The 26,313-nt window shown below is 44.1% G+C and overlaps 1 protein-coding gene and 1 long non-coding RNA gene across 4 annotated transcripts in view; one reads left to right on the top strand and one right to left on the bottom strand.

The window, feature by feature from the left end:
* Window positions 1-18,918, top strand: part of SDC2 (syndecan 2) — a 96,931-nt gene extending 78,013 nt beyond the window's left edge. Inside the window, exons 2-5 of the mRNA XM_036066902.2 lie at window positions 6,406-6,517; window positions 12,392-12,525; window positions 16,608-16,743; window positions 17,659-18,918. Of these exons, the coding sequence (XP_035922795.1) occupies window positions 6,406-6,517; window positions 12,392-12,525; window positions 16,608-16,743; window positions 17,659-17,822 (546 nt within the window). The 3' untranslated portion in view covers window positions 17,823-18,918. The remainder of the gene's footprint in view (window positions 1-6,405; window positions 6,518-12,391; window positions 12,526-16,607; window positions 16,744-17,658) is intronic.
* Window positions 1-26,313, bottom strand: part of LOC144381835 (uncharacterized) — a 66,628-nt gene that overhangs the window by 10,953 nt on the left and 29,362 nt on the right. The window contains exons 2-4 of one of the 3 annotated variants that reach the window (XR_013447774.1): window positions 21,972-22,100; window positions 20,633-20,684; window positions 20,473-20,539 (exon numbers count right to left, since the gene is read on the bottom strand). This is a non-coding gene — a long non-coding RNA (uncharacterized LOC144381835). Of the gene's footprint in view, window positions 1-20,351; window positions 20,540-20,632; window positions 20,685-21,971; window positions 22,101-26,313 lie in introns of those variants that run through there. The other 2 variants (XR_013447772.1, XR_013447773.1) reach the window with 2 other exon arrangements.

The following is a 26,313-nucleotide window of genomic DNA, read 5'->3' as shown; positions in this document are numbered from 1 at the left end:
TGCCATTTTTGAGGTATGCCTATAAATCCATTCCCCACTTTATGGAAGGTACCCTAAAGTGTTTCTTAAAATGCTTTAGGGGCCCCTGGGTGGCTCAATTGGTTAAGCGTCCTACTCTTGATTTCAGATCAGGTTATGATCTCAGGGTCCTGAGAACCAGCCCCACATTGGGCTCCCTGCTCAGCGGGGAGTCCGATTGTCTCCCTCTCCCTCTCTCCCCCTCCCCCTACTTGTGCGCACAAGCTCTCTCTCTCAAATACGTAAATAAATCTTAAAAAAAAAAAAAAAGTAAAACACTTTAGCTTTCTTAAGTAAAGAATTTATAAATTTTCTTTCATGTGTGACCTCACCTTTGACCTTGGCTTTTGTATGTATTTTATACCGGATGTTAGAGTAAGCCTAGAACATGATTAGGTACCAGGTAGTTAGTTGGCTGTGAACAAACCCTTAAAATAAGTGCTTGTAAATCCAACAGTATTTGCTTATAAGCTTACAAAACAGGCAAATGTCACCTATTCAAGGACAATAGTATCTTTTTCCAACAATAAACGTAGGGCTCTTTTCTTCTATTACCTCTTTGGTTTGGATGGGATACTTAATAGAGAGGAAGGTATTCCTGAAATGAATGAATGGCAAATGATGGTCATGACTCCAGGCATCCTTCATAGGGGGAGCTTACAGGACATTAGGCAGAGAAGGAACTGTTAAGCTAGAACTCTTAACTCTTTTTTTTTTTTTCTAAAGATTTTATTTATTTATTTGAGAGAGAGAGAATGAGAGACAGAGAGCACGAGAGGGAAGAGGGCAGAGGGAGAAGCAGACCCCCCGCTGAGCAGGGAGCCCAATGTGGGACTCGAGCACGGGACTCCAGGATCATGACCTGAGCCGAAAGCAGTCGCTTAACCAACTGAGCCACCCAGGCGCCCTAGAACTCTTAACTCTTAACATAGAATTTTTTTCCTATCTAGGATGCCAAGAATGCTAATTCTGAAAGATGTTAAATAGATATCCTGGAGGGAGAATTTCCATGGCCAGAGTGTATAAGTGCTGGCTCAGGCAGGTCAACGTGACTCTATTGCAGTTCTTCTCAGGACCTTTATGATGATTACATGTGAATCACAGGAAAAGCAGTCAGGGAGGTAGGCTCAGCATGGCAGCACTCTCAACGAGCATACATTTTGAAGTTCAGACTTGGATATGAATTCTGCTCTCTACTTCTGAACTGTATGTTTTTTGGGCAAGCCTCAGTTCCTTGGTCTGCAGTGGAGATTGTTGAGATGATTAAATGTGCCAGTGCTTATAAAACACTTAGCACAAAATGCCTGGCACATAATAAACACTTAACAGTTAGCTGTAGCTAATCCTTCTGAATCCCGGGCTGAATGGCTCTGATATCTTCATGTTCTGGGGAATTACATTGTAACAGAAAGAGCCCAGAATTAAGTGTCTAGAGTCTTGGGCTCAAGTTTGAGCACCAACTAGACTGGATGATTTTAAAGCTACTTTGCTCTGTTTCTTCACTTTTGAAATAAATAGGTGATCTTGATGCCTATAATGTCCAGCCAAGCTCTAAGATTAATGTTCCTTTGGGCTTTACCTAAGCCAGAATTGTCAAGTTCATCTGAAGGACACATGTATCATCTCTGAATGACGGTATGGGAGAAAATTTTAGGTTATTATTATTCACTTACAGTGTATGTTAGCTAGTAACAAAAGAGTTAATTAAGTCATCTCTGGAAAGATAAGCTAAAGTTACAACCAGTCTGGCACTTTGTAATCACCATAAAAATTAATAGACATTTGAGTCCAAATCAGGACTAGATGTGCCTTTATCCTAAAACTAAGAACATCATCTAGGTGTTTGTTTTCTGTGATGTGATACAGAATGTAATATTAGGCCACATGAATATTTTATTTTTATATCCAAAGGCTAATTTTCTGAAGGTCAGTTGCAGGTATGTCTGGTGTCCATAAATAGTTAGATTTTCTACTTTCTGACTTTGTTATTAACCTGAGTTGCAACCGTAAAGTGAATTTAACACTTACTGCTTTGAGCTTTAATTATCTTGACCACTGTTTATCGCTTGTGCTAGTTTAAGAGAGTTAGAGGACATTCATCTAGTAGATAAGGCAGTGTATCTTTCAAGGAAGACCTCAGATTTCTAAATAACTGATTTCCACACTGGCAGTTTGAAACATAATATTTGTTCAAGGTAGGCTTTATCTACGTGAGAAAGTCCAATACGTAGATTTGTTCAGTTCCTGTCTCACAAATAGACAGGTTGGTGATATTACTAAAACCAAGATCGGGGCACTGGTCTTTTATGCGTCAAATTAACATTTCTCTGTTCATTTATATTACAGATACCATATGAGTTTGGGCTAAATCATTCTCTCAGAATACTGGTTTTCATCATCCTCAAGCATGTAAGGCCTAGATCACCATGGCTCTCCTCAATTTCCCATCCTTAAAGGAGTTTATTTCCTCGTAGTGGTCTTACATAAAGGAAATCAGTGTGACCAGGTCTCTTGAGTTTGTCGGGGAGCCCGGGGTTGGGTAGAGGAAGGCGCGGCAGCCGACACCGGAAGTGCCGGTGAGACCATATGGTGAAAGCACTTCTTTCCAAGCTAAGGAGTTTTTATTTCATCCTGTAGGTGACAGAGAACCAGTAAAAGGTTTTTAGCTGGGAGTGATACGGTGACATTTAAGGATGGTCCCTCCGCAGAGTGTAGTCAAACGCAAAGACTTAGCCAGTGGCCGAGTAAGGAGGCCTTGGTAGTTAGTGGCCCAGGCCCAGTATGATGAGGTTGCCACAGCTCGGGGGCTGGAGAAGGAGGGAGAGAGTTAGGGTAGAAGCAGCTATGTATCTTGCCTGCCTTTGGGCATTGTGGGGCTACAAAACTGAGTCAGTGGTGCGTTCTCTGGGAGGAACTGCCTGCGAGGAGAAGGTTGCAGGTCCCGCGGCCGAAGGTGGCGTCAGGCAGCAGCCTCTCTGGTTTGCAGGAGCTTTTGCTCCTCACCGTACCTAGTGGCTCTCCACAGCTTCCGTTTGCTCTCCGGTGTTCACGTCTTGCATCAGCCATGGGGGAAAAGGTCTGAAAGACCAGCTCTATTTTTCTTCCAGCTCGGACTCTGAGCCCTGTTAGCTAACAGGATTGGCACAGCCTCACAGCAGTGGTCGGCCCCACACTAAACCACCTCGTTGTGAAATGCCCCGGTCGGCCTGCCGCCCCGTGCTGCCGGGCCCTGCCACTCTTCGCTTAGTCCAGTGGCTCTGTCTCCCTGAGCAGGAGGGGGCTCGGGGTGAGTCCCGGCGTTCTCTGCTTAGCGGGGCAGCCCGCATGTGGCTAGGTGTAAAAGCAGTAAGCAGTCGTCTTGAGTCACCCCTTTCCATGGCTTTCGAGAGATGCACATCTTGCCCCAGGGGAGTGTTTGTGCAACTCCATTTCGCTCTCCAGGCATATGTTGAGCGCAGAAATTCTCTCAGCCTGGAGTGCGGAGTCTCCACAAAAGGCACTTGTCATGTTTGGAAAGGTTTTTGTTGTTGTTGTTGTTTAAAGGAAAGACAATGGAGGTATTCTTTGAGCATTATCTGCTACAGAGTGAAAAGGGCCCTGCTTGTTATTAAATTGGACTCTGTGGAAGGATTTTGGTAATTCCTCCTCTGTGCTTGGTGCGCCTGACATCAGAGCAGGAGATGACTGTGGGTTTGATGTCACAGTCATTTGCACGACACTGGAGGATGGAGGAGCCGAATACCTAGTGGTCCTCCAGCCTGTGAAACATCTCGTCCGCCCCACAACCATACTGGAGCCCTGTAGACCCCAAGGGGCCGAGGGCAAACCAGCTTCTCCAGACGCGCCCACGCTTCTACCCCAAGTCCTGTAGCAGCTCAGGTGGGACAGCTTCCTCGGAGGGTTGTCCTGGGGAAGTCAGTTGCTTGTCAGGCGACCCAGTGTGGCTGAACTGTGAGGTGGCCAGAATTCCCTGGGAGACGTTTTTTGGCCCCTCTGCCTGTCTGTTTTGACAGATGACAACTGGCTCGCCTAATGAACAGAAATTCAGTTTACCCGTAGGAATTAAATATCTTCGTGTTACCATGCCACCTCCAACTTCTTGGACAGAGCCAAGAGGAAAATGGAGTCAATATTAAGAAAAGACAAATAGGTTTCTAATATGTTAAAAGATACTTTGACTTAGGTTTCAGACTCTAGGTTACTTAAGGAGATGTGATGCAACGTGCATGGGAGGTCTGGGGCAGACAATCTCCCAGGCTTAGAATGGAGAGATTTTAACTGTAGGAATCCTGGAGGTCCTGTGACAGGTGTTAACTCTGAAACCTGAGTCAAAGGCCAATTTGTTTTAGGTAATCTCAGTTGACAAATATTTATTGAGTACGCATGCATTTTGAGAGAGGCAGGAAGCATGCCGCCTTCAGCAAGTTGTACTCAGCGGAGGGGCAAGAGAAAGTACACATGAAACAATGAAAAATAACAGTAAGAGTTTAGGGCTTAAACTGTTCGTAGGCTATAAAATCCAAAATCGCAGTGTATGACTACATCCAGGGACTGGGGTGGTCAGAGCCTGTTTCATAGGCAGGATTTGAGAGAAAGAATGAGGGGGTGCTCCAGATGACAGTCACAGGACAGAGGTTAACATAAGCCGGATGGAAAATTGCTTTACAGCGTGAGCCCCAACAGCCCAAGCAGCATTTACTGAGCACCTACTATATATACGCACCCCCTACTGTGATTGCGGGGAGCTGGGGTGGATTAAAGAGACGTGAGGTACAGTCCTTGCTCTCAGAGCAGCGGAGAGTCGGCTCGGGGTCAGTTAAGTTGATGGTAGAGCTGAGTGACCATCCTGACATGGTTCACAAGCTTTGGGATTTACGGCCTTGGAAACCAGGATGATGCAGGATGGCCTCCGAGTGTGGAGGTCAGCTCTGACCATTCTAGCAGAAAAATGCCACCACGCTCTTGGCTCAGGGTGGTCACTCGATGCCGGCCAGCCAGCCCACTGGAAAACCAGCCCCGAGGGTTTCAGTGCTCAACGCGCCGGTGTGGCAAGCTCAACAAAAAAAAGAGTTCACATACTCTTCTGTCGGTGGGCGCTGAGGCCCGGTGGAGAACATGGGCTCAGGTTTATGAGGCTCCAGCTTCTCCAGGCAGCTACTGAAACCCGAGAGAATAAAGTAGTGCTGTTAGGGAGGGCTGGACCCCGTCTGTCCTCCTAGGAAGGTTCCAGTCACGGCGACCGCTGGAACACAGAGTCTTATTTTAAGAGGAAATCTAATGAGAGCCAGAGTAGTAAGGGAAACATTTTTTATAATTCCTCTTAGGAGCAAACATTCAATTTAATATTTAAAAATAGGACAATATGAGTGTTGCCTATTTCCAAACACAAACGTTGTTTAATCTGACCGTCTGCTTTTGTTTCTGGGTTTTCCTGAGATACTCGTGGGAAAATACCAATTTATTAAGACCATTTTATAAAAAAACGATGCATCTACTCTGCCTCCAATTCATGTGAGTTACTCTTATGGCCAGGATGAGGTTGAATTTTAATACAAAAACGCTACTGAAGAGCAAAGAAGCTGTGGAGCTGGTGTACTTCGCGAATGATCCCTCTCCATGTGAAGTGTGTGATTTGCTGGTTCCAAGTGCCAGTAATATAAAAAGAATGTGCTCATGTGGCTTTATCTGCATTTGTCATTATGGCTCTGCTAAGCCAGTGAACCCTAGAAGCGGGCTCGGGGTGGGCTTTGGCTCTTGTCGGAGGAGCCCCCTGGGGACTGCTGCCTGCCGGGTGCCCTCCCTTCCTGGCGTCTGCACGGATCCGGGCTGCCCGGACATCTGGGGAGCTCTCGGCCACAGTGACAAAGCTCTGAGCGTGGCCAGGCCTGCAGACGTTTGGTGGGCCTTGATGGCTCCCTGGGTGATGATTTGGCCTAAGTGTGGTAAAACCATTGTATTCATCCCCAAGAAAGTCTTAAATAATCTGAGTGTTTGGTAGTTCTCCAGTAAGGGAGCCTCACAATGACTTTGTGACAAAGGAAATGCCTGAGCTGGCTTATAACTAGCACTGAGACCACCGAAACTCAGACAGGTTCAGTGGAATGTAATGAAATAAGCCCCTGATAGGTGCTTAGGTCTCTGAGCTGTTTTGTTCTCCTGGATTAGGCTACTGAGGCTTCCCTTGGGAGGCGGGGGGTTTGCCTATGGTCAGCCTGTGACTTAATCCACATTAGCAGGATGTCCTGAGGAAGGGGAGGGCCAGAAATGTGGGTTCAAAGGACTGGAGAAAAGAGGAGTAGTCACCTTGGGGTAAACCTGAACAGTAAGCTAAATGAGCAGGTTTCTTGATCTCTCACCATTCTGAACCCTTTCTTGTTCTTTTCTCAGAGAGCAGAGCTGACGTCTGATAAAGACATGTACCTCGACAATAGCTCCATTGAAGAAGCTTCGGGAGTGTATCCTATTGATGATGATGACTATGCTTCTGCCTCAGGCTCGGGTAAGGCCATCTACCTCCGTGAGTGCCTCTGTTTTCCATGCTTGCGCACGTGTGCACACACACACACACGCACACACACACACACACACCCTACTGGAGCTTATTTCAAGGAGACAGGCAGGATGCACAGTGGTTAAGGACACACCTTTGGAGTCAGAATGCCTGGATGCACATTCTAGCTCTCTGCCACCTAAGCTGTGAGATCTTGGGAATGTGTTTGACTTGGCTGAGTCTCCGTTTCTTCCTTCAAAAAAGGGAAAGTAATAATAGTCTCTATCACCCAGGTTGTTGTAAAGCTCCAAGGGGTTAACGCATCTATAGCTCTTAGAGTTTGGTGCTTGGCAAGTAGTCAGTGTTGGGTTAACATTAGTTTTAATTTTATTATGAAGGCTTTCAGAGTGATAAAAGTGGGCAGCCACCCTGAAAGAAATCCCTCAGACACCAGTCTGATGAAGCCACCAACCCTATGTTCTAGATTATGGGTGGAAGCAAAAAGAGTTGTGCCTTCGTACTCAAGAGTAGGAGGGAGAATGTATCAGCCAAGCAAAATGGTGATACAGTGATATCCTCACTCCCCTAGTGTATCTGTAACCTGTGATCTCAGTAATGCTGCCCCATGACAAACCAGCCAAAACGTAGTGGCTAAAATCAACAGTCCTTCATTAGCTCATTATTCTGCAGGATGGCAATTTAGGCTGGGCTAACTGGACCCCCTCGTGTGTCCTTGGTCAGCTAGAGTCTGGGCAGCTTTATTGATTTTGGTTGGGCTCTGTCCCAGCTCTGGGGCAAACTTGGCTCTGGTCTACACAGCCTCTCCTTCTCCAGTGGGCCAGCCATTTGTTGACAGGAGGATGCAGAGATCCCAAGAGAGCAAGTAGAAGTGTGCAAAGCCTCTTGCATGCTAGGCTGAGAATTGGCACAGCATCCCTACCACATTTTACTAGTCAAAAGCAGGTCCTAGGCCAGCCCAGCCTCCAAGTCTGAATGAAAGGATGTGCACAGTCACATTACAGAGGATGTGGATACAAGGCAGGGGGAGTAAACGATTCTGGCAGTTTTGCAATCTACCATATGTGGAAAATGTTTCACCAGGAATGGCCCCCCAAGAAGCTGGAAAGGAAGAAGAACTTGTGCATATATTCAGCGAATAATCAAGTCAGGAATTTGTGGTCAGCAGTACTCTAGGAAAGTCTTATCCAGGACCTTTCTTGCTTGGAGTTTTCACTGTAGATTCAACAGATGGTCAAAGTTATGCTGAACAATAGATGTCTGAAATCAGACTGGCCCGGGCTTCAGAATGACCCAGAACAGACTAAAATCAATTGTCGAGGTCTACCTGTATAGGAGTGAGTGTTTTAAGTGTTTTAAGTTGGAAAACAGCAAGTCTGAGAAAGACGAGCGCGATGGCGGCTGACCTAGTAACAGTGAGCTTACAGTGCAACTTGAATGTAAAAACAGCCCTAGTTATTCTTGGGGAAGTGATATATACCACACATGCCACATGAGTGTGGAAAGAGTTGTTCTCCATAGCCCACAACACTATTAATATCTTTCACTCATGGCACCTCTTTTTTTTTCCTTTAGCACCTCAAAAGTGCTTTGTAACTATCTTCAAAATGTCCCAAGAGATAATGAATATGGACCCCTTTTCTTCCCATTTCGTAGATCTTAGAATCCAAGAGTCATTAGGTCTGTAGACGTTGTCCAAGTCATTTTCCTGAGTTATGCCAAGATTGTCCTGAAGTTCAATATAAAGAAAGCAGGTACATAGTCCTGCTTCTCTGTACCCGCGCAGGTGAAAGGAGTTTGCAGTGGGTCATTTGAAATCCAGAGCACGCTAATCAGATAGATAGATTATAGTGTGGATCCACATTGCTTTTGCCTTGGCTCCAGCCCTGGGCAGAGCATTGCTGCAAAGAAGTGCATCATTCTAGACTTTGGAGACCCCCTGGCACTGCTTAAAGGTATATCGATTTACAGCTTAAAGGTAGTAGAAGTTGTAACTAGAATTCGTAAAGCCCATACAGTGTGGCAGGCACTGTTCTATACTTCCAACATCTCTATAAGGACAGATTGTTACCATCTCCAATTTTCGCATGGGAAAGTCCAAGGCACGGAGAGATTGAGTAACTTGCCTCAGACCATACTATCGGAGAGTAATAGAGCTGGGGCGAGGGCTGGGGAGTTGGACTTGAGAGTGTGTTCCTTTTTGCTCCTTTGTTGACCTGCCTCCTGTGTCATAATATGTCACTCTAGAATTAGGGTGCCCTGCCTAGCTGATGCCAGTCCCAGCTGGAAACTGGGATGCCCCAGGGTTTTGGCCAGTGTTCCCTCTGTCCCCACTCCTATCTTAGCTACCTAGTGGAAAAGCAAATGGACCAGAGGAAAACGGCCAGGGGCCTAGAGGGTACTTCCCAGGTGAGGAGATGGGGCCATGCTATTTGTGTGGACTCAAGAATGGACATTAATGAATATGAACACTCCAGGCATTCACTGAATGCCACACATCACGCCATGTTCTTAGCGCAGAGAGATGAGAAGGGCTTGGTCCCTGTCTTCAAGGAACCAAGAGACAGAGAAATGCAGAAATGAGAAAAAATAATCATACCACCATGTCATGAGTGACATAATATGGTAAAGTGCTGTACAACAGAAATTTGAGAGTGAAACGTAGAGTTCTGGTTAAAAATGGTAGATGGAACACGCATACTTTCCAATGCCCAACTAAGCTGTCAATAAAGGAATTGTTCTTAAACTCACAAGGACACCTAAAACAGTAGAAGAGACCAAAGCCATGATATTTTGAAGGCTGGGAAGCAGATAGTCTTGTAGTGGAGAGAGGGGATGACGTTGATCCTGAGCAAGATGGTGTGAGCAGCAGTTTCCCAGGTGGAAACAGGCTCTGGGGTGGGATGTCTCAGGCCAGGGGAAACAATGAGAAGCTCACAAGTCAGGGATGCCAGAGATGTGATCCAGGGGGCTCCCAGGTCTCTGGTTTGGGCAAGGGGGGGACCATCTATTTGAATAAAGATGATGACAAATACAGTAGAAGAACCACCCGAGGCAGATCACTCCCGTCTCTGATGGAAGAAGTCTAGCTTGAGGGAATTTTCAACCTTACAAAAATCTCCCCCTTTCTCACAACAGATCCCCCTACTTCGGTGATTCATATTTGTAACTGGTATGAACGAAGGGGGTCTTGAAAGCCCTTAATGGAAAATTTTCATTTGGCATTGGCAAAAATCTTTTGTAAGGAAATGATTCATTGTAGGAATAAATCAAGCATATTATATGTAAGACTTTGATAGAAAATCAGGTGGGCTGATATAAAAGAGCAGTGTGTTTCTGGAGCTGTCATTATTCGTGACATATTTACATATACTGTTTTGTGTGTACCGTGCTTTCTAATATCTATCACATGCAGACCTCGGAGAATTAATATCACTGTTTTACACGTGAAGACACTAAGTTTCAAGCATTCCTCGCCCAACGTCACACAGGTCTGGCTAAATATGCCAGAACCAGTACTAGGTTTATTTTTAATGCCAAATCCCGTATTTATTTCACGATTTACCCTACGATTTCTTCCCCGTATGATGAGTGTATGTGCTCAAGTTAAAGGAGATAGTTGATAGAATAAAATATTTTAAAATGTGACATTAAACAGAAACAAGGGCTCTTGCCCTGTCTCCAGCACGTTACCTCTTCTGAACTGCTTGTTACGTGACCGGGCTTCTGTGAGGAACTTGGAGGTATTCATTACTCGTTCCTGTCTGAGGAAGCGGGTTAGTTTGAGGTACAGAGTTTTGAGTTTATTTGAGTTGTTACACATTTGACAAATGATCACCTTAAAAAGAATGTTGTATTTGAATGTCAGAAATTCTCAAATGCTATTCCGGTCAAAAGGCAAAAACAAAACAAAATAGTGCCCAGGTGGCAGTTGGTGGTTAGTCACTCTTTGAACAAACACTGGATCAGAGCCTGTATGTGCCGGGGAGTCTGTTAGGTGCTCAGAGAGGCCGGAGCCTTACGGAGTTTCCAGTCCCGTGTGTGGCGGGGGCGGGGGGGGAGGGGACTTCAGTCAATAGCCTACAAATAAACACGATTACAAATCTGTGGTAAATGTACTTAGGCTAAGAAAGGTAGTACTAAAAAGCCATTTAACAGAGGACTCTGACATAATATGGAAGGGAGGATGAGATGAGTGCAATTTGCAAATCGTTGTGCTGAGGTCTGGAGGTGAATTAGGAATTAGCCAGGTGAGGGCTTCTGGCAGGACATCAGGGGACAGATGAGAGGGGAAGATCATGCTCAAGGAAGCTGGAACGGTGGTTCAGGGCTGGACCATGCAGGGCTGGGCTGAGACATTTTCTATTTATCTCAGGAGCAGTGGGTACCATTGTAATGGTTTTAAATAGGAGGGTGATGGGGTCACAGCCGGTTTGTGGGCAGTGAACTGAGAGGGGGCTCTCAGGAAGAAGGCAGGTCCGGTGGCTTGTGGACAGATTACGGTGGCCTGGATGAGGCTGGTGGCCCTGGAACCGTGGAAAGGTGTTAGAGCGAAGACCTATTAAAGTAAAATCAGAACTGAGGTGATGGATTCAAGGTGGGGGTAAGGAAGAAGTCAGGGTTGTGATTTATAGGAATGGAAGGTTCTGTTCACTGCCAGGTAACACAGGACGACAACCAGGTTTATAGGCGGACGGGGAGGGAGATCGTGCTCTCTGTTTTGAACATGTGAGAGGTGCATAGTACCTTTGAGTCCTTTGAGTGAGAATATCAAGCCAGCCAGTGGATATGTAGGTCTCAATTTCAGAGGAGTGGTTAAGCTAATGTTATAAACGTAGGTTTCATTTGTATTTAGATGGTAATTGAAGCCAGGAGTGTAGGCGAGGGAGAAAAGGTAGAGTAAGAAGCAGCCTAGGGCAGAACCTTAAGGAACTCTGATATTTTTTTTTTAATTTTTTTATTGTTATGTTAATCCCCATACATTACATCATTAGTTTTAGATATAGTGTTCCATGATTCATTGTTTGTGCATAACACCCAGTGCTCCATGCAGAACGTGCCCTCCTCAGTACCCATCACCAGACTAACCCATCCTCCCACCCAGGAACTCTGATATTTTTGCATCCAGGTCGAAAGAGAATGAGCCTGCAAAGGAGACTTAGAAGTAGCCCAAGAGGTGAGGGGGAAAACTGGGAAGTCAAAGTGCTAGAAGCCCAAAGATAGTATATGAAGAAGGAGATGATCATTAACCAGTGTCCGGTGGTGCGAGGAGGTTCCATTAGATGACGACCACTCAGGAAAATGCCTCTGGATATGGCAGTGTGGAGGACGTTGGTGACCTCATTAACTAACGTCACTGATAGCGTGATGACAGGGGAAATCTGACTAGAGGGAGGCCAGCAGAGTGGATTGCTGGTGAGGACCTACCAGGCCACTGGAAAAATCTGGCTATAAAAGAGAGGAGAGAGGGGGCAGCAGATCCCCTCCGAGAAGAAAGGGTCTGCTGTGGGAGAGTCTGCCTTTCTTGTCGTTGTGTCGTGTTTTAAAGTGGGAAGCGTAGCATGTTTCAGCATAGGAAAGGAAGAAATCTTGTGAGCAGGAGAGATTTGAGCATGGAAGTGAAAGAAGGGGCCTTGAGAGCATTGAGGATAATATTACAGAAAATGCCAGGCTGCCCACAGATCCACTCTGAAATCCCCTCATCGTGTGAAAACTGTGGGAAGTTAGTGTGGGGTTCTTGGGGAGCAGGTAGTGTGAAAGCCCCTGGCTTGTCAGTGTCCACCCCGCACAGCGCCCTCTGCTCATAGAGAAACCTGTGCTGGGATTCCTGTGCTCAGCCCACCTTCGCTTGTTTTTCTTCCCCAGGAGCTGATGAGGACATAGAGAGCCCAGAGCTGACAACATCCCGACCACTGCCAAAGATGGGGTTCACTAGTGCTGTTCCAGAAGTGGAGACCACGACACTGAAGATACAGAACAAGAGACCTGCTCAGACGAAGGTGTGTGTGTTTTGCATTGCGTTAGCGGGTCCTCGTAAATGCTTTTTAAAATTGCACAGATTGTTCCTTTTGAGAAGCCCCCTTCAAAAATGACGTGAGGACACATGGTCTTCTCATTATATTGCGGTAAATGGCTAGTCCTTACTCCTTTGATTGTTTTGACATTTACCCACCTGCTACTTTTTTGTTGTTAAATAGACTGTTTTTCAGAGCAGTTTTAGGTTCATGGCAAAACTGAGGGGGAAGTCCAGAGAGCTCCCAGAGGCCCCCTGCTCCCACATGTGCACAGCCTCCCCTCTGTCAGCATCCGCACCAGAGTGGTACGTTTGTTACAACCAGTGAAGCTACGCTGACACGTTATTATTACTCGGAGTCCATAGTTCCCCTTAGGGCTCACTCATGGTGTTGTACATCCTGTGGGTTGATGACATGTATCTGCCATTGTAGCCTCGTACAGAATATTTCCACTGCCCTAAAAGCCCTCCGTGTGCTGCCTACTCATCTCTCCTGCCCCCCACCCCCAGCAAGTACTGATCTTTTTACTGTCCTCATAGTTCGGCTTTTCCAGAATGTCATATAATTAGAACCATACAGTATGTAGCCTTTTGAGATTGGCTTTTTTCTCTGAGCGATATTCATGTAAGGTTCCTCCACGTCTCTTCCTAGCTCGGTAGGTCATTCTTCCTACTACTTTTATCACCCAGACCTAGCTTCCATACGGATATCATTCATAGGATGCTCCTTCTCTAAGGAGCTCACAGCCCAGTTAAGAAGCAAGACATTTTCTGTTTATTTGGGCTTCAGCCAAGAAAATTTGTTTTCATTTCATAAAGAATTTGTTGTGAGTTAAAACCATTGTGAACTTTACACATGCTGGAACAGGTAATGGAATAAGGACACTCCAGGTACCTGTCTCATTATTTCTGAACGTTTTCTCAGGCCTATCATCAGTGGCCTACAGACTTTGGCCTCTTACAGTGATAATGATGCACGTGGTTACATCCCAATATAGTCATTTTGAGAGCTGAGTTATTAAGAAATAAGGTCTTTGGATTTAGAACACAGCAAAACTACTAGCTAGTGAAAACTATGAGACTGGTGGTTTTGGCCTTATAATTATTATATTGTAATTAGTTGACCACTCGCTACCGGGTAAGGTATTTAAGTTGAAAAATGCATATGAAAGTCTGAAAAAGGGGCACCTGGGTGGCTCAGTGCGTTAGGTGTCTGGCTAATGATTTTGGCTCAGGTCATGATCTCTCCCTGGGATCGAGCCCCACATCAGGCTCCATGCTCGTCTTGGAGTCTGCTTGTCCCTCTTCCTCTGCCCCTCCCCCTGCTCCATGCGCTCTCCCTTGCACACACCATCCCAAATAAATAAAATCTTAAAAAAAAAAAAAAGTCTGAAGAAGGCCTAGGCTTTAAATCCTGCATCTGGTCAAATTTCTTAGCTTCTCTGAGCTGTTCCTCGTGGGTCCTTGAGAAGAAGAAATGTGGGTGCATATAGCATGGCACCTGAGACTCAGGAAGCATTCTCTAAGCCTCCAGTGAATTTGGTTAGAGCCGTAGAGCCCAAGGCAATTCACCAAATGAGCGTGTGTAACTGCAGTTGGAGACGTTGTCTGTGGTCCCGGGGTAGCAGGCTGCTTACGAAAACCTAGAAACGCAGGTGTCCCCTTTGAGAGCTCACCCATCTGTGGGTCAGAAGTAAGATGCTGCCAAGCTTTTGTAGGAGACAGGATGCAGAAGGCCGCCTCCTGTCCATAGTGCCAGGTCTTCCCTGGAGGAAGAGGTGCCCCCCTGCAGTAGGAACACATGGGGGCTTCCCACGCTTTGTTTTCCTCCCCTTGTCAAAGTGCATTTGTTTTCCCTCCCAGGCCCAAGGTGCCCCCAGGGCATGTGAAAGGAGAGGCAGGGACAGAGCTGGATACATTTCTGCAGATGCGGAAGGGCCATGTTCAATCCTCTCCAGCCTGGAGTGCGCTCTGCAGGATTAAGATGGGGCAGTTACTGTTGGTGGCAGACTGACTTCCTGGGCCAGGTGATCGGAAAAAAGGAGAAGGTCTCTGAACCCTGAGGCAGACGTACCTAGCATGTGGGGGCTCCATGCATGGTAGCTGCTCCATAAACGTATGAAGTTGAATGAATGGAAGAAGGATGGGAGGAGAGAAGTGAGAAGTAATGGTGTGTGTCATGATGTTAGGATGGGGAGAGGGTCCTCAGAGTGTGTGTGCCACAGTTACCCAGTGTGGCTGTTGAAAGATGCATCTGGCGTTACCACAGTTTTATTTGATTGCTTGTCGTGACTGAATCTCTCGAAGTCGGTGACCATCAAGACCCGCTAGCTTGAGGCAGCAAACTCCATTTTGGCTTTCAGTGGTAAAGAGTTGTATCCTAAGCAAAACCTAATTTGAGAGTAGAGTTCTGGTCAGTTGACAGGAATGGATTGAAACTTGATTTAAATTTTTAAAAAATTGGCTTCAAGGAAGTGATTGTGTCAGATCTAGATAAAGAAGATAGATGTTTGGCAGATGAGCTCAGAAATTAAGAATCCCCAAACATTTCAACATATTTATATTCCTAGTATCATTTGTATTCAATGGAGTCCTCATTCATCTCTTCATGAGAGGTTTATTAAATGCTACTCATCATGTGTCAAACATTATTCTAGGTACTGATAATGATAATATTGATAGTGAATATTATTAATAAGTGATTTAATTTTCTATCTTATAGTTACATGGTGGTACAACTAAATTAAACGTTGCCTCTAGGCTATCTTTAATGTAGACTGCTTTCGAATGGGTCTCTCAGTGGTATTAGTGTCACTGTCACAGATATCCCATCTAGTTTGTTGTAAATTTATGTGACAAAAATAAAAAGAACACAGTTGTTGGTTGAAGCAGAGCATTGCTCACAATCTTTTACTTCCGATACATTTCCAAGGCATCCAAACAACCAGACGTGGATGTGACAGATCTTTAAATGACTTCATTTAATCATCTATGGTGCCTTTTTGGAATTTCATTTTGCACATATATACAAGGGTTGAGGAATTTCAGATTAGCTCCATACTGTAGAAATAATTCTTCTTAGTCAAACCCCTGCTTCTATACAAGAAAGCGTTTCAATGTAAAGAATGAATGTTCCATCCAGAGCACCTGGAAGCTTGTGCACTGATGGACTGTCCCTATTAGTGCATGGTGGCCCCAGCTCTGTGGAGACCTCCTGTCCCCACACCCACAGACCCCTGAAATGCAGATCAGAAGGTAAGTCAGAGGGAATTGTGTCAGGTCTCACAAATGATTATAGAGACTCAAAAAATCTGAGGGGAATTCATGAGGTTTGTCATAATAATGTGTGGTTGGGGTTAATGCTCACCGGAGATGAGCTTCTGAGAGTTACCACCTTGGATTTGTGCTTTAGAATTGTGGAAAACCCAAGAACCTCAGAATGCCCTTCATTAAATGGAGGGAGACACCAAGGTGCAGGAAGGTGGTATGACTCGGTCAGGGTCACACAGGAGCTGCTTAGAGAGCCCAGACCCCTGAAGTTCTAGTTCAGGGTTCGTGGAAGTTGTAAGAGTGAGTAGGGAGAGGGGAGCATTGCTGACTAAGTCTGGAGGGCTACTCCCCAGAGTTGGTAGTAGGAAGAGCCCTTGGAGAACACCTGGAGAGAAGGCCTGAAAGGAAGCTGCCATCACAGTGCCCCATGTAGCAAAGAGCTGACGGAGTAAGGAGAATTGGGACCATGTTCTTGGGTTGGCGCAGCCAGAAAGAGCTGGAGCCTGAAGTCAGAGGAGTGGTGAGAAAACAGAGCTTATGAAGTGTCAACTAAAACAACCTAACCATGTCATCTGGATTATCATGCACTCACTAAGCAGCCATCTTGCCTCTACCTGTGATGGTATTCCTACAAAACCATGGACAACGTGGCTCCATCCTAGGACTCGCCCCTTGGTGTAAACTTCACAATTATTTCCCAAACTCATTGTTGGAAAACAACAAACCTTGGAATATACTTCTGTTTTCTCTTCTTTCTAGCACATTAAAAAAGATCTTTATAATCTTTTCCCTTATCAGTCACCTGAAGAAATTGATAAGGAAAAAGTTCATCTCTCTGACTCAGAAAGGAAAATGGACCCAGCTGAAGATGATACAAATGTGTATACTGAGAAGCACTCAGACAATCTGTTTAAACGAACAGAAGTCCTGGCAGGTGAGTAGCCCAGAGGGGGCCTGGTGGGAGGGTCCTTAAATAGACCTCGCTTGGCTAAGTGATATTCAGAGATACAGGCCAAGCTTGCTGAATGTCACCTTCCTGCCGAGAGCAGTCTGAGGGCCTGTCTCATTCCAGAGTGAGAGACAAGAGTTAGGCAAATGTTCTTTATTTTCTCTCCGCTCCCTCATCCTACCGCTTGGTACAAGAAGAGGAAAGTTAGGATCTGAGTTGGTCCAGAACAACTGGGTTGGGGGTGGGGGGGTATGGTGGGATGTGAAGCTCAATTTGTCCAGCTCCAAGTCATCCTGATATCAAAATAAACTTGAGAAGGAAAAGTCCTTTATGGGGGGAGGGCAGTTGACGCAAATAACGCCCAAGGCATTAAGGATGCTGTCTCTCATTGTAACTTACCTGATGAAAGCAGTCACCATTTGATTTTAAAGGGAAAGATTTGTGCGATTTAAGAACACTTAGTCCTTGAAAGGATAGTCCCAAAGCCAAGACTAGAAAGGACATTTGTTTGCTTTTTTTCATATTTACCCTTACAAAACTTAAGTCACTTCCATCCTGTTTTGTGCCTTCACTGAAAAAGCAATTAGAAGATTAGACTATGAATTGTGAGAAAACTAAAGAATTTTAAAGTAAGGAATTATGTGAGGCCCCAGCCAGATTTTTCTTATTGAGGCTTTTGACTGATATTATTAATTCTAATCAAAGAAAGTATTGTACCTTCCTCGGGAATGTCAGATTTGGGTAATTACCTGGTTGCCTCATCGAATCCAGTTTTTAAGTGTTTTGGGGTTTTTCAAATGGAGCCTTTTATAAAGGTGTAAATAGATGGGGTTCGACAAAGTTAATTTCTGCAGTCCTTGAATCTCTCCTGAAAGTAATCTTCCTTTTGGCGTGTTTCAGCTGTCATTGCTGGCGGAGTTATCGGCTTTCTCTTTGCAATTTTCCTTATCCTGCTGTTGGTGTATCGCATGAGAAAGAAGGATGAAGGAAGTTACGACCTTGGAGAACGCAAACCATCCAGTGCTGCTTATCAGAAGGCACCTACTAAGGAGTTTTATGCGTGAAACTCCCACTTAGTGTCTCTATTTATGAGATCACTGAACTTTTAAAAATAAAGCTTTTGCATAGAATAATGAAGATCTTTGTTTTTTGTTTTTTTTTCATTAAAGAGCCATTCTGGCCCTTTAGTGATAAAATCCCATTGTATTTAAAACTTTTCATGTATTTCTTTAGAACAACATAAAATTAAAATAACATCTGCAGTGTTCTGTGAATAGCAGTGGCAAAATATTATGTTATGAAAACCCTCTGTGTTCATGGAATCGGCTTAAACTTTTATGCGCAAATACAAAATGATTGTTTTTATCCTATGGTTCAAAGATGAAAGCTGTTTAATTTGTGTCCGCATGTCTCCGATTGACCTTACCAAGTTGGTCTTACTTTGTTAATTTATCTGTTGTTCCCTCTCCTCTGCTCGTCCCTCTTGTCCCCTTGAAAACAAAACTCTATGCCTTTTTGTAGCTGTTATGGTGCAATTTGTCTTTGGATAATTCAGATAATGGTAATTTAGTGTATATGTGATTTTCAAATATGTAAACTTTAACCTCCACTTTGTATAAATTTTTAAGTGTCAGACTATCCATTTTACACTTGCTTTGTTTTTCATCACCTGTAGCTTCAGGCAGATTTGCAACAGCAAATTAATGTGTAAAATTGGATTATTACCACAAAACTGTTCAGTCATAGCTATCTAATCAGATCTTCTTTTGGGAGGATTTGATGTGAGTTACTGACAAGCCTCAGCAAACCCAAAGATGCTAACAGTATTTTGAGAAGTTGCTGCAGATTCCTTTGGCCACTGTATTTGTTAATTTCTTGCAATTTGAAGGTACGAGTAGGGGTTTAAGGAAAAATCAGTTTTTGTTCTTAAAAATGCATTTAAGTTGTAAACGTCTTTTTAAGCCTTTGAAGTGCCTATGATTCTATGTAACTCGTTGCAGACTGATGTTAATGAGTATATATAACAGTTTAAAAAAAAAGTTGGTATTTTATAAGCACAGACAATTCTAATGGTAACTTTTGTAGTCTTACAAATAGACATCAACTGTAATTTGGGAACATAAAAACTACTGAATAAATCATGTGGCCTAATATTGAAAATGTCACTGTTATAAATTTTGTACATTTTCGATCAAATGTACATCTCCCCTTTGCAAATGACCATCTGCTCTTGAGGATGATGTGGGTTTGATTTCTGAGTGTTCCATAGTGTCTGTAAATCAAAACCAAAGAGCTCATCGATGAGGCTGTTTATTACCAGACTCACTTTTGAATTGGCCAGAGGAAATCTGAATGTATCCTCCTGCCTGTGTTTGGGGGTAGACGTTGGAAGACTGCCAGGGAGGGAATTGTGAAGTTGGCAACCTTTGTAGGCTAGCTGATGGCAACATTGAGAGGGATGCCTGCTTTTGCAAATAACTCTTGGGAGGATAAATTCCAAAGAACTGAAGGGGATTTTCCTGATGTCAGTATCTAAGGTTTTGTCCTGTAGACCGAATGAAGACTGATGTACCTTGGAAACTCTGCTCCAAATCTCTCTTGAAGCTTCACTGAAGAACCAATAGGTGGAATGCCATAGTTCACACCGTAAGGAAGGAAAGCAGGGCAGGGTGGCTCTGTGCACTAAAAGGAGGGCCCCACTGCTGAGGATTGAAATTGCTGGAAAGCAGGAGTGCCTGAGGAGGAGATGGAAGTCTGAGGGTACCCTGCCTGGGTATTTCCTTCTAACAACATTGCCTTTTCTGTTTTCACCATAAATTTTGTTTTAATGTGTGAGCCGCCAAAGTAGGAAGAAGACCGCAAAAACAGCAACCCTTTCAATACATAATGTACTTTTAATAAAGTATGAATACTTCATTTAAAGAACGTTCCCTGGAATTGCCACATAACTCATTAAAAAAAAAAAATTAAGCAGCACTCGGAACAGTGTTTACTTAAATTCTTAATGGCCTTAATTCTCAAATTCCTGTCCCATCACTTACAGAGTCAATCCACTTTGGGGTGATTAAAAGGAAGTTCTAGCACCTTCTAAAGTTGCACAATATCCCTCGATTACAGAGGTTAAGAATGTAGTGGGTATACCTCTAACTGTGGAAAGCATAGTGAAATTCAGTTCATAGAATTAACTGCTTGGAATATCCATGCCAAGAAAAGAAAGTTTCTGGCAAATATTTTGTCACTGCTGTAAAGCAAAATATTTGTTAAAGTGCCAAAATAAAGTGTCATGCTGAAAGTAAAAAAAAAAAAAAAATTGCATAGACTGACATCCAGTTTTCTTCAACTGTATGTTTTCTGCTTAGTTTTTGTTTTTTGTTTTTAAGATGCAGTAAATAGTACTATAATAAATATTAGTAATGATTACCGAGTTTAGGAAAATTTTGGTAAAATATAAACATTAAAGCCAATGTGAAAATTTACTGTTTCCTTAACCACATGTAAATGATTTCCTTTGTGTGAATATGGCTTTGTGTTTGAAAGACTTGCAGTATTCAAACTGCCCCATTTTCAGTGGATGGGGAAAGTGGGATGAGCTCATGGTGTGGTGTTTTTAAGTTTTAGCTGCAGGTGCATAGTACCTGAATTTTGGGATTAGGACCTGGTTAATAAAATTGAATTTAGGTTGGACAAGATAGCAGAAATTGCCATCTTACTCACATTAAAAGTTGATAGTTTCGGATCGAATGTTTGGTGAAATGGTCCTTTCTGCAAAGTAGAATCCTTTCTGCAAAGTAGACAAAAGATTCTTGCTTACTGAAGGTATAGTCTGTTTGTATAGGGTCTAGGAGACTAAGCTAAATAAGTAGAACATAATTACCTTACTCTGGTTTCCCGAAGGAACTTGAATGTCCTGCAAAGGGTGCTGGGTCCTGCAAAAACAGGGGCAGTAAAAACTTCATGGTTTTTAGGAGCTTACTTCTTCAGTGTCCTAGAGATTTTGAAAACTTAGGGAAAGTTTTTAAGTGAGGAGCAAAAATATAAAACCCAAAAATATTGCAGGGTGAATTTTATGACAACAATCATCTTTACAACTTTATTATAATTATGTAATGGATGGTAGAAAAAAATTTTAATACATTTGGTTTTAAAAGGCAATGACTTTAAGCAACATAATCTCTAACTTGAATTTCTAAAGTTCTAAACCTCTGGCAGACATCAGTGAGACCTGAAGAAGTTTTCAATTAAAATTAACCAAGCCAGATGATAAATGTAGTCTGAATTGAGTAACCACGAAGGTGTTTTCAGTGCTGATATTTTATTACAATAGTGAAAGTTGAGATTTGGCTATTTCTGGGAAATCTGCTTGAGCAGGCATGGGAAACTTTATTTTTTTATTTTTTAAAGATTTTATTTATTTGAGAAAGAGAGAGCACAAGCCAGGGGTAGAGGCAGATGGAGAAGCAAACTCCCCACTGAGCAGGAAGCCTGACCTAGGACCCTGAGATCATGACCTGAGCCAAAGGCAGACACTTAACCGACTGAGCCACCCAGGTGCCCTGGCATGGGAAGCTTTAAAAAGAATGAAAAACTGTGCTACGTAGAGGTAAAAATATCAAAATGAATTTTGTCCCACTCTGTCTCCTAATTTTGGGCAAATTCACTCTTAGATTTATCATTCTAAGATTTCATTCCTTTTTGTTTATCTGTTGCATATGATTTCTGGCAAGGATTTTTCTGACCAAGGAATCCCGGTGGCTTTGGGAGCAACTTGGTTTCCTGTGAATTAGCTGGAAGGGTATATGTGACCCAAGCAATAATTCTAACCCACAAATGGAGTGAAGCTATAAGCTTTGGTCTTTCTGATGTATGAGCACAAGATTCATTTATTCTAGTTGCCTTAGCAAAGTAGCATTCAAGCAACAAATGTATGTGCAAGGCATCGGAGGTTTAATCAGCAGACACTTGCCTACTGAGTATGCACCGGGCACTCTTCTAGAAGCTGGGGGTATAGTGATGAGCTAGAGAGAGCTCCTGCTCTCATGGGGTTTGGAGAGGGGTGCGTAGACTCTGAAACAAAACTAGCAAGTAGGAATTGCCAGTTGGTAGGAATTTCCATGATGGATATCATGCAGGATGATGTAAGGGACTGAAGGACTATGGGCCCAGCTAGGCTAGGTATGCTGCGGTAACAACCTCACAATCTCAGCAACTCGTACCAGCAAAGGATTTATGTCTTACTCATGCCACGTGTCCGTCGGTTGGCAGAGTTCTGCTGTGAAGAATTGTCGTCCTCAGCCCCAGTCTCTGGTCAGTGGAGTACCTGTCACCTGGAACACTGCCGGTCACTGTGAAAGAAGGAAAATCATGGTAAGCAAACAGTGGCTCTAAGGCTTCTGCACAGTAGTAACATATGTTACTTTCCACCCACACTTCATTTGCCAGAGCAAGTCACGTGGCCACACCTGACTTCCAGTGTGCAGAGAGGTGCGAGCCTACTTGTGCTGGTAGGGAGAGAGATGGCACACTTGGGAACAGCTACACTTACTACATACAGCCTGGTCAGGAAAGATCTCTGAGAGGGTAAGGCCCGAAGGATGTGAAGCCAGTTGTGCTAAAATCAGGACAAGCCTTCCAGGCTGTGGGAAGCCCTAAACAGGGAAGGAGCTTGGCATGTTGGAAGAACTGTGACAAGGCCAGTGTTTGACCTTGGTAGCAGACCATGGTAGAAAAGGAAGGATGACAATAGCTGAGAAGCGTAATTGCTTCCTTACTGGTCTTCCTTCCTCCACTTTTGTTCACTTACATTTTATTCCCACGATGAAGCTAGGCTGATCTCTTTATGATAGAAATTATTGGCTTCTGACTCCTTATACCTGCCCTCAAGATCTTTAGGACCTGACCCCTGGACAATGCATTATAAGGAGACAAGTTGGAGGGGGGGAAGCATGGCCCCTTAGGGGATCATTATTGTTACCTAGAGGAGAAATGATGGTGGCTTGGCCTAAGGTGGTAATGGTGGAGATAGAGAAGACTGGAGAGGAATTGTTTGGGGAGGTAGAATCCACAGGTCTTGCTAAAGGGTTGGAAGGAGTAGGCAGTAAGGAAAGAAAGGGATCAAAGATGACATCCATGTTTTTGGCTAAGCTGAGTGAGCCACATTCTGAGAAGGGGAATGTCGGGGAGTTGACTGATAAGAGTTCCTTTTAGGCCATGTTAAGTTAGAAATATTAGACACTAAAGTGCAGATGTCAGGTGAACAACTTACTGAATGTAAGAATCACAGAAGAGGTAGCTGGAGATAGTGATTTAGGAATAGTGTCCATCACCGGCCTGTCGACACGCTCATTTCCTTCTTTTCCATGCTCTGCTCTCTATGGAAGTTGGAGGGCAGGGAAAGGGATGCCCCATGCAAACGATGCTTCCCAAGCTTCCTCGCCAACTGGCTTCTAAGAAAGTTTGGCCAACGGAAGGTTACTGGCAGAAGACTAGAGATCAGGAGGAAGGGAAAAGCTGGAGTACTTTCCCCTCTCTCAACTTTGGGCAGCATCTCTAGCACTGATGTACCTGTTCAATGGTTTGAATTCCCACTGGACCAACTCTCCTTCAAATTCCCAGCTCCCACTGTTCTTAAACTCTCATGAACCCCACTTCCCCCCTTTGTCTCCCCAGCCATAGGGAGGGTAGTGGCTTCCTGCCATTGCTGTTCTCTGGGTTATCTTGCCTTCCCCAGTTTGCCCTTGTGGCTTTTCCAACATCTTCATAGCTAATTCCCTGAACTGAATTCCTTCTATTGCATTACCCAGCATGGGCTCTAGTTTCCTTCCTAGACCCCGACCGATGACAAAGGAGTGAACAGAAGGTAGATGGTATTAAAAGTCCTGGGTCCAGATGAGATATCTGGAGAGGTAAGTAGGTAAAGAAAGAGGATGGCCCCAGGTCTGCCTTCTAGCACAGTCTAACTTTTTAGAGGAACGACTACCAGTTTCACTCTTCAGTACTGGTCACAGAATTGGGTTTTCATTTTCTCAGATACCTATTAGCAGGGAACACAGTCTTTCATTGCAAGGGAGGAAAATCCCCATAATGCACCATAGCTCATTTTTGAGCAAATTAATAAGCATATTAAAGCATCCACTTCTACCAGGTCCTTAATAACATACAGTAGGAACTGTTTTTAAAACTGAAAAAAGTAATTGGGCAAAGGAGTAAATTATTTGAATATTGAGGAAATATCTCTATGTTTACAATAGGAAAATATCAGCAAACAAAACAATAATCCTCCCACTTATAGCCTTGTCCTGGGGTCATTGAAAGCAGGATTTTTGCCTCCTTAATTACTTTCTGCTTAGGTAAATGCCAGAGTAAGCTTGCATTTCCTCTGTCTAGACCAATTGCAAGGAAAAGCAGGAAAGAGGATACAAAATGTAGTCTGCTCCATGGCAGACCCAGGATTTGGGGATCATGAAGTTCCCTTTTCTGATAACACGTATCTCAGTCCTTTCCTTTTCTAGTGTCTGTTACTTCTTTTTTTCCTTGTGTAAAATAAAGATAACACCCAGTGCACTGGCTTGTGGGAATTCAGTGAGGTGATGCACTTAACACGCTATCTGGCATCTGATAGAACCTCCATGCAGGATTATTTATTCATTCCTCCACCAAGTGAGTCCTGAGCACTCACTATGTACCAGGCATAGTTCCAGGCTTGGGGAATACAGGAAACAACAGAACAAAGTCCCTGCTCTCAAGGAACTTACATTCTAGTGGGAAGAGACAGTCAATCAATATGTACTGTGTTAACAAGACATTTGAGCAGAGGCTTGAAGGTGGTGAGGGCCACGGTAGGTGGGGGAGGGAGGTTTGGGGTGCTGGGGAGCGTTCCTGCAGAAGGACAAGTGCTAAGGCCTTGTGTGGCAGGGGAGCAAATGAGCTAGAGACTAGAGTGGTGGACGGCCAGTGAAAGATCCATGGGCCAGATGGTGTATGTATGACCTTGTATGTGATGACCTTAGCTCTTACAGGATTTTGAGCTAAGGGTGACATTATCTGGCCTATGCTTACAATTCATTCTCAAACCTTAGTAGGCATCAGAATCACTAGGAGCTCTTGTTAAAACACAGATTTCTGGGGGTGCCTGGGTGGCTCAGTCAGTTGAGTGGCCGACTCTTGATTTTGGCTCAGGTCATGATCTCAGGGTCCTGGGCTCAAGCCCCAAGTTGGGCTCCATGCTCAGCGGGGCGTCTGCTCGAGGATTCTCTCTCTCCCTCTCCCTCTGCTCCTCCCCCCACTCGCAGACTCTCTCTTTCATTCTCTCTCTCTAAAATAAATAAATAAATCTTTTTTTCTTTAGAAGAACAGATTTCTGAGCTCCACGTCCAGCATTTCTGGTTCTGTAGGTGGGTAGAACCCAAAAACTTGCATTTCCACCAACTTTCCCAGGTGTAGCTGCTGCAGATGGTCCAGAACCCCACTTAGAGAACCACTGCTTCAAAGGGATTGTTTTGATCATCATGTTGAGGATAGATTGGTTATGAGTGGTGGATGTGGGCAAATACACAAGCAGGAAGACTCGTGAGGCTATTGCAGTACTCAAGGAGAGACCATCATCGCGCATGGAAGTGGCGAGAAGTGATGGGATTCTGGAGAGCCAAGGTGGCCACAACATCTGGAAATCCAGGTGAATATATAATAAATGGTTTCCTGGCATTTATACAATACTACCTGATAACATAATATGATCCATGTTTCCAAACTTTATGGCCACCCCATACTTTGAAAATGTAGCCAGTAGGAATTACTAACAAACCCTGAGTGACACTCTTCTAGATGGCCCCACGCTCCAGACTCTTCCCGTAGGGTATTGGAAACCACTGTCATTATCCAGTCCCCAATCAACCTCACTCCTTTCGTTGCAGGAATTCTCTGCCTTTAGTGGCCATGGTTCTTGGTCATGCCACTTTAAAGAATGAAGAGGTACACCAGACGAAGAGTGGTGAGCAGCAAAGCAAAGTTAATTGATCAAGAGTATAAAGCTCCCGGAGAGGGAGGGGACCCTAGAGGATTGCCCTTGGAGTTTCTAAGTTTAAAGGGTTTTATGAGCTCTATCTTCAGCAATCAGGGTGTTCTGAGTTGTGCCAACCAGGGCTTTGGTCATATATCTGTCTACCTATTAGGTTAATGTCTACCTGCAGATGGTCTTTTTTGCTGACATCTGGGGGCTTATGTCTTAATTCCCCTTGCCCGTGATGGTGACAAATGCTGTGTGATTCATTGCCTTATTTTAGGACATTTTGCAGAAGTCATTTCTGCAAAGGCTGCAAAGCAGAAAGCTAGTGAGGTCCTGTCTAAGCTGCAAAACGGGATGTTAGTGTTTTATCTTAGCTGTCCTGAATCCATATTTTCTTGTTGGGGACCCTGGCCCTGACTACCTAACTGTCCAACTCACTCCTAACACTTCCTCTTCACTCCTGTAACCTTCAACATATACCTTGTTCCAGCCTGCTTTTACCTTCTATTCTAAGCATGTTGAGGACCTCGATCAGCTTGGATTCATTTCACCGC

This window comes from Halichoerus grypus, chromosome 5, assembly GCF_964656455.1.
Source record: "Halichoerus grypus chromosome 5, mHalGry1.hap1.1, whole genome shotgun sequence".
Lineage (NCBI taxonomy): Eukaryota > Metazoa > Chordata > Mammalia > Carnivora > Phocidae > Halichoerus > Halichoerus grypus.
This window is presented reverse-complemented; position numbering and strand designations above follow the sequence as displayed.